The sequence below is a fragment of the Amblyomma mixtum genome, chromosome 10, assembly GCF_055824585.1.
Source record: "Amblyomma mixtum isolate Tamu chromosome 10, ASM5582458v1, whole genome shotgun sequence".
In the NCBI taxonomy this organism is placed as follows: domain Eukaryota; kingdom Metazoa; phylum Arthropoda; class Arachnida; order Ixodida; family Ixodidae; genus Amblyomma; species Amblyomma mixtum.
The window spans coordinates 161,735,930-161,744,063 of NC_143021.1; the positions used below are offsets into that span (position 1 = coordinate 161,735,930).

The following is an 8,134-nucleotide window of genomic DNA, read 5'->3' on the forward strand; positions in this document are numbered from 1 at the left end:
AGAAATACCCCACCGCACAAGTTGTTCTCTTTGGAGACTTTAACTTCCCGAGTATAGATTGGCAAAATGTAGGCCCACTAACAGCAGGTAACTCTGAAGCTAGAGATTTTGTAAATGTTTGTTTAAATTTTAACTTGAGGCAAATGGTGCTCGAACCGACTCGCGTTACGCACGAATCTTCAAACATCCTAGATTTAATACTCACCAACGACCCTGAAAGCTTATCATCAATTACATACCTGCGCGAAGTCAGTGATCATAAGGTTATTCATGCCACGTTCAAGTTTTCCCCTACCTCCCGCCAAACGTTCACGAAAACCATCCGCTTATACGATAAAGGAAACTACGAAGCAATCAACAGCGCACTAGAAGCTTTTCTGCCTTGTTTTCAATCAGTATTCCATCACCGGACTCTCATTAATAACTGGTCAGTCTTCAAAAACAAGATAAACGAACTATCACACAAATTCATTCCCTGTATCAGCTTTCGTGCAAACCGCCAAAAACCGTGGTTCTCACACGATCTTAAAAGATTAGAAAGGAAAAAAAAACGACTTTATAATACTGCGAAATGGAATCGAAGTGCCGACGCATGGGAACGCTACTATACAGCTGAAGAAACATATTATGCTGCAGTTCGATCCGCCAAACGTGCCTTTTTTCAAAAAGATCTGCCAAAAATCCTAACCAATAACCCCAAGAGGTTTTGGGAAATAATAAACCCCCAAACAACATGCAACACACCCATTAGAAACGCCGCGGGTGAGGAAGCAAATGATAATGAAGGTGCTGAAATATTTAACCGTGCTTTTGCGACCGTCTTCACAGACGAAACAAACTCATCACTACCCACTCCGCCTACTGTAACACTACCAACAATGCCACCCCTTGACATCACAGTGCAAGGCATAACTAACCATATTGACAGAATAAAACTTTCATCAGCTGCTGGAGTGGACGAAATCAACTCCAAAATACTGAAAAACACCAAACACATTTCAGCTATATACCTTTCCTTATTGTATTCGCAATCGCTTTCAGCAGGAATGCTACCGGATGACTGGAAGGTTGGGAGGGTCATTCCGGTCCACAAATCAGGTCTAAAGGACTCTCCACTGAATTACCGCCCCATCTCCTTAACCAGTGTGCCTTGCAAAATCATGGAACATGTCATCTATTCCCATGTCATAAACTTCCTCGATTCTAACAACTTTTTTCATCCAGCTCAGCACGGGTTTCGTAGGGGACTCTCCTGCGAGACCCAATTGGCAATCTTCACTTTCGATCTGCATGCTAATCTTGACCGTAACCTACAGACCGATGCATTATTTTTAGATTTCGCGAAGGCTTTTGACAAGGTACCACACCAACGCCTATTACTTAAACTATCCTTTTTAAATTTGCACCCTAATATTCTAGACTGGATTAAAGAATTCCTAGCTAACCGTTCTCAGTTTGTTTCTATTAACAATCACAACTCAAGCACTCTCCCTATAACATCCGGCGTCCCGCAGGGATCTGTGCTCGGCCCGCTTTTATTCTTAATATATATTAACGATCTGGCGCCACAAGTATCGTGTAACATCCGCATATTCGCCGACGACTGTGTAATTTATCGTACCGTTACTAACATTTCTGATCAAGTGGTTCTTCAAAATGACCTCAACCGCGTCCATGAATGGTGTGACCTCTGGCTAATGACACTAAACGCTAAAAAATGCAAACTCGTCTCATTTCACCGTCAACGCAACCCCCTTATTTTCCCCTATACAGCTGCCAACTCATCTATAGAAAGCGTCCAATCGTTCAAGTACCTCGGTGTAACACTCTGTAGCGATCTTTCTTGGCGAACACACATTACTACAATCATATCATCTGCTAACAGATCTCTAGGATTCCTAAAACGTCATCTTCGTCATGCACCACAACACGTGAAACTTCTAGCTTACAAAACCCTTATTAGACCTAAGCTCGAGTACGCCAGTCCCATCTGGAATCCACACCAAATATACCTAACAAATGCCCTCGAATCTGTTCAAAACCGCGCCATTCGCTTCGTTCATTCTGCATATTCATATACAATCAGCGTTTCATCTCTAAAGAATAATTCCGGTCTCGAAAGCCTTGAAACTCGCCGTCGCGTCGCCTGCATGTGTTTGCTCCACAAATTTTTCCATAGCACTCTGAATCAAACACCTTACATTTCTCATCCGACCCGCATATCTCACCGCACTGCACACCCGTTTCAGATCGCCCGGCCTCTATCGCGCACTGCAACTTTTTCAGGTTCCTTTTTTCCCCGCACCATTGTGGACTGGAATGCCCTCCCCACCGATGTTGCCGCCATCACGTGCCCATCTTCATTCTTATCCGCTGTAACCACTTGTATCATAGTGCAATGACATGTATTTATTATTGTTGAATATATTAACCCACCCCTTATGTAATACCCCCTGAAGGGGGTCTTTAAGGTGAATAAAGTGAAGTGAAGAAGTGAAGATTGACCACAGAACCCTGGCTTCGGAAAACTGCTGAAGCATCCCAAATTCTTTTTCTAATAGCAGGGACGTCGGTGGAAAAAGCTTCACTAATTTAATATTCAGACTCTAGTTTCGAAACATTTTTCACCACCAACAACTTTTCGCAGAAATCTAGCAACTGAAGAATGATTGGGCGTGGATGCCCTTTCCACTTTCGACCGATTCTGTCTCAACGCTCAATGTGGGGGGGGGGGGGGGGGTGTAATTTGCAGTTTATCGGAAAATATCGGTGCAATTATATCTAGCAAAGCATCTAGCAAAGCGACGAGAGCGGTTATCAAGTTGGTCAATCTTTGCAACCAGCCGAGCCACAGTTCCAGATAATGTTTCAATGATGGAGCGCAAATCATCGGAATCAGTGGCGCTAGCCGTCTGATTTGATGGAGACGACTCAAGTGCAGCCACACGGGTTTCAAGCACATCAAAGCGTGAGTTCACGGAAGCTTGGAATAACTTAATATTGCTAAGGTCTTCGGCCATCTGCTTTTGCCGTTCAAGAACTTGGGGACGCAAGCATGGCGACAATATTAGCAGTTTCGGGCGAACATAAGACAGCAGCCGAATGTTGATTGGCATTTGCAGAGCGCGTAGTGCGCACAGAAAGGCTGTCATTAGGATCATTGAATTTCGATGAGTTACCGGGCTTTTTTGAGGGGTCCTGTTTAGGGGGGCCTGGATTGAGCTCCGCGTCACCACTCAACAAAAGGCGACTGATACTGTTGCATTCCCAGTAAGCAGGCGTAGGCTTGACGACACGGCTTTATTCACAGTGCTGCATACTGGCAGCTCGAAAGAAAACTCCCCCCGAGTACAGCACATGACACGCATATATACATATACTCCGCAGCCCGGCACATGCGCAGAACAGACAGATATATCTTATCACACAGCGGTACACGCACGTGTCGCGCCCCAGATACCGACACAACACCTCCTCCCCTACTAGATCAAAAACGGTCATAGCCCCAACGCTCAGGAGGTCGCCTTTCCCGATTGCTCCTTCTTAATGAAATGGGTTCATTTTCAGATGGCAACCGGCCCAGTGGACTGGGTGCCACCTGAGGCTGCGCTGAAGGCATCGGAGGAGAGGCGACCTCTGATGCGTGTGGCAGGCATATTTCATTTGCAGTTGTTTTTTCATCATCAAGAACGGAATGTCGCGAATGATCAGCGTGCACAAAACGCACTTTGTTTCCAATGAAAACCAAATACGTAGTGGGAGACTTTACACGCACAATTTTGCCAGGACGCCAGTTCACCGAATCACCACGCACAGAGCGCACTAGCACCCGGTCACCAGTCGCAAAGAATCGCGGCTTCGCTCTTCGCTTATCTGCAGCCTGTTTCACCCTTTCGCTTTTCTCTGTCATTGCACTGGACAGTTTTGGTCTCAACAAGGAAAATCTGGTTCGTAACTGTCTTCTTAAAAACAATTCAGCCGCTGTCCTTCCGGTGAAGGTGTGCGGCGTTGTTCGATAACAAAATAGGAAGTTGTCTATTCTGTGCTGCAAGGTTCTTGTAGTTCCCTTTTCTCTGTCCTCCAGCAACTGCTTGAACAGTGCTGTCTTGGTAGTCTGTACAGCCCGTTCCGCCGACCCATTCGACTGTGGGTGGTACGGAGGGGTGCAAGTGTGCTTTACTCCATTTGCTTTCAGGAAGTTTTCAAACTCAGCGGCACGGAATTGCGGCCCATTATCAGTTACAACTTCAGCAGGTAGACCATGAGCAGCAAACATGGATCTTACAACTTCAACGGTTTTAGCTGCCGTCGTCGTTGTACACACCTTCACTTCCAACCACTTGCTATAGGCATCAACTGCTAAAAGGAACATTTTTCCTTCCTTCTCCGCAAAATCGAGATGAACCCTTTCCCAAGGGTGCTCGCACACTTTCCAGGGAGCCAAAGGCGCTGATTGTGCTGCAGGTTGAACACTTTGACAAATGTGGCAAGTTCGCACCGTTCGTTCTAATGCTTCGTCGATACCTGGCCACCACACCATTGACCTTGCGACCATTTTCATCTTCGTGATTCCAAGGTGCTGCTCGTGCAGCAAGTTTAGTACAACACTGCGCAAACACTCCGGAATGATTACTCTGTTTGTCCAAATAATGCAGCCCGCTTCAATAGAAAGTTCGAAACGTCGAGCCCAGAAAGGCTGCAGTTCCTGAGAAACAGATTTTGGCCAACCATGCCATATCATGTCGCGAACCGCAGTTAGCAGCGTATTGCGCGTTGTTTCGCGTTCAATGTCTTTTGCCGTCAAAGGAAGCTCGTCAAGTGTAGAAAAATAAAAAATGTCTTCAGTGTGCTCTGACGTTTCTGGCAAAGGAAGTCTAGATAAGGCATCGGCTTGGGCAATTTCCGTACCGGGCTTGTGCGCTATCTTATAGCTGTAGTTTGCGAGGAACACAAACCAACGGTGCACCCTAGCAGTTGCCACAGCACTGCTTTTTCTTTTCGGGTCGAAGAGTATGGTTAGTGGTTGGTGGTCTGTCAACACCTTAAATGTTCTACCATAAAGGTAGTTATGAAACCGTTTCACACCAAAAACAATGCTCAAAGCTTCTTTTTCAATTTGGCCATATTTGCGCTCTGCAGGTGACAGTGACCGGGATGCAAATGCAATTGGTTTATCTTTCCCGTCCACGACGTGCGACAGTACAGCACCAAGACCATATTCGGATGCGTCACATGTTAGTTGTATTTCTTTTTTGACATCGTACAACTCCAGAACATGCTCGTTAGTCAGCATCTCTTTAGAAGTCTTAAAGGCAGTATCACATTGACGCGACCAGTGCCATGCAGTTTCTTTGCGCAACAAGTTATGCAGGGGTTCGAGAACTGTAGCCAGATTAGGCAAAAATTTTGAATAAAAATTGATCAAGCCCAAAAAAGCCTTTAGCTGGGTCACGTTTCCAGGTTTTGGTGCGTTCTTTATGGCTGCTACTTTATCAGCTGTGGGATGTAATCCATCTCTGTCGATTTCATGGCCCAGATATCGTATTCGTTGCTGGAACAGCTTACATTTCGCAGTGTTGACCCTTATGCCATGTTCTCTTAGGCGTATGAGCACCTGCTCCAATCGGTCATGACACTGCTTTTGATCTTTTCCCGCGATGACAATGTCATCTAAGTAGCAGGCTGTGCCAGTCAGCCCGTGTAGGACTGTGTCCATAACGGCTTGAAACACTCCTGGCGCGCAGGCTACGCCGTATGGCAAGCGTCGGAACCGGTAAAGGCCGAGGTGTGTATTGACGGTGAGCAGTTCTTGCGCTCGCTCGTCTAATTCCAGCTGCAAGTACGCCTTCGACAAATCTAAAACTGAAAAAACGGACCCGCCTTGTAACATTGTAAAAATGTCCTCTGGTAGAGGGAGCGGGTACTGGTCAACCTCAATTGCAGGATTTACCGTGACTCGGTAATCACCGCACAGCCGAAGCTCCTCACCATTTTTCTTTGGAACAATCACCAGTGGTGCCGCCCAAGCACTGTGGCGCACCTTATATATGACTCCAGCTTTTTCCAAATTAGCCAATTCCTGCTCAACCCGTTCTCGCAGCGCATACGGCACTGATCGCGCCTTACCAAATACAGGGGACGCATTTTCCTTAACTACAATGCTCGTCTTGAACCCTTTTATCGAACCGTAGCCAGGCTCGAACACTTCGCGGTATTTCTCGGTCAAGGTCATCAAGGGCCTTTCTTTCGTCAGTGGCTGCACATGCATCACTTCATTCCACCGAATTTTGATTTTACTCAGCCAGTTCCTGCCAAACAACGTAGGCATTCTGGCGCCTTTCATCTCTTTAACAATTACTAGAGGCAAGTGAAAACACTGATCGTAGTGCTTCACTACAACATCAATTATCCCCTTGATATCAATAGGCGTGCCATTGTACGTAACCAGTTCGACGTCTGCTGGCCTGAGCTCGGTGTTTGGAAAGTGCTTCGCGCACTCTGCCTCCGACATTACGGAAACCGCTGCTCCTGTGTCCAACTCCATGGGTACGTTTTCCCCATTTAACTGCACACTGACTACAATGGCAGGACTGGCCGCACGGTTGTCGGTGTGGCAAAGGGTCAGAAGTTCACTGTCCGACGATTCCTGCTCTAGTTGATGCACAGCTCTAGTTTTGCACATTTTAGCAACATGGCCTTTCTTTTGACATTTGAAACAAACACTGTTCAAGAACGGACAACTTACAGGTGCGTGCCGCCCACCGCATCGATGACAATTCGATTTAGTCCTTTGAGTCGTATCCTTTCTTTTTGGTTGGTCGGAGGCGTGACAGCTGTACGCCGTCGACGACTTGCTCTGCCAGAGGACATCACTGCCGCTTGACGCGTGCTCCCCACTGGTTTCCGACATCATTGCCACTGTGTCTCTCGCTGCCATTTCCATGGCCGTAGCGACGCTGCAAACACGGTCCCAGGTGAGCTCGGTGTCGGTCATGGCCAACAGCCGGCAACGTATCGCCTCCGAGTGTAGACCAGCAATCAGGCGGTCCCGAAGGGCTTGTTCCAGGAAGCTGCCGAAGTCGCATGAGGCTGCCGCTTGCTTGAGCTTCACCACAAATTCCGCGACACATTCTTGAGGTCCTTGCTTCCTTCGATTAAAATCATATCTTTCGCTCACCACAGACCGCTTCGGAGTGTAGTGCTTCTGCAGAGCCGACACGACTTCCTTGTAAGTTGAGTTGCTGGGCGTCTTTGGAAGAAGCAGGCTTCGGAGCGTCACATACGCTTTTTCTCCTATGGCGCTGAGGAACAGATGCAGTTTCTTCTCCTCGGCCACTCCATTCCCTGTGAAGTACAACTCGAAGCGCTCGATGAAGACGTCCAAGTTGCCGCTGTCAGGATCAAACTCCGGTAGCTTGCCGACTGCGAATGCCATTCTCAGTTCGGGTTGGATCCCATCCTCGTCGCCAATTTGTTGCATTCCCAGTAAGCAGGCGTAGGCTTGACGACACGGCTTTATTCACAGTGCTGCATACTGGCAGCTCGAAAGAAAACTCCCCCCGAGTACAGCACATGACACGCATATATACATATACTCAGCAGCCCGGCACATGCGCAGAACAGACAGATATATCTTATCACACAGCGGTACACGCACGTGTCGCGCCCCAGATACCGACACAACAGATACAGTACAAGACATTTGAACACAGATCAGCCGCGCGTTGTGGGCAAAGGAACAGCACCAACAACCGAGTGTCTGATTTCAAGCATTGGGAATTCTCAAGGTGACATACCTGCACAATGAAGAAACAACGCTTTAACATCGTGTCGCAGCCGCTGTTGCCTTGCCCATTGACGAACGAAGCCTCAGTTGGCGTTCTTATACCCTTGACCGGTGACGTTGTGGTGCTGCTGAGGTCGATTGTGCGCTCACAAGTGCCAAAGTTCCATGGAGCACGCAGGAGCCAGGCCGTTGATCCCCCTGGCAAGCCATAACCATCACACACAGGGGCGAGAGGGCAGTCGGGCGATGCACGGGCGAAGGTCCACGCGCGCTGCTCGTAGAACGATGACTCGTAGGGGAAGCGCGCCCATATGACGTCACTCGGCGCACAGTTCCACGATACTGGTT

The 8,134-nt window shown here is 47.8% G+C and overlaps 1 protein-coding gene across 1 annotated transcript; it reads right to left on the minus strand.

Moving 5' to 3' along the window:
* Positions 1-5,097: 5,097 nt before the first annotated feature.
* On the minus strand, positions 5,098-7,675 carry LOC149327542 (uncharacterized). Its single transcript, XM_089564908.1, has 2 exons — positions 6,578-7,675; positions 5,098-5,133 (listed from the first exon to the last, which is right to left on the minus strand). Exons 1-2 carry the CDS (start codon positions 7,478-7,480, stop codon positions 5,098-5,100), a joined length of 939 nt encoding a protein of 312 aa, XP_089421034.1. The 5' UTR covers positions 7,481-7,675.
* Positions 7,676-8,134: the final 459 nt, after the last annotated feature.

What these genes read in the sequence shown, in the direction of transcription:
- LOC149327542 (XM_089564908.1), bottom strand. Translation starts at nt 7,480, where the DNA reads ATGCAACAAATTGGCGACGAGGATGGGATCCAACCCGAACTGAGAATG. An exon ending in CGGCCAGTCCTGCCATTGTA is followed by an intron (nt 5,134 to 6,577) that starts GTCAGTGTGCAG and finishes TGTCACCTGCAG; the next exon opens with AGCGCAAATATGGCCAAATT.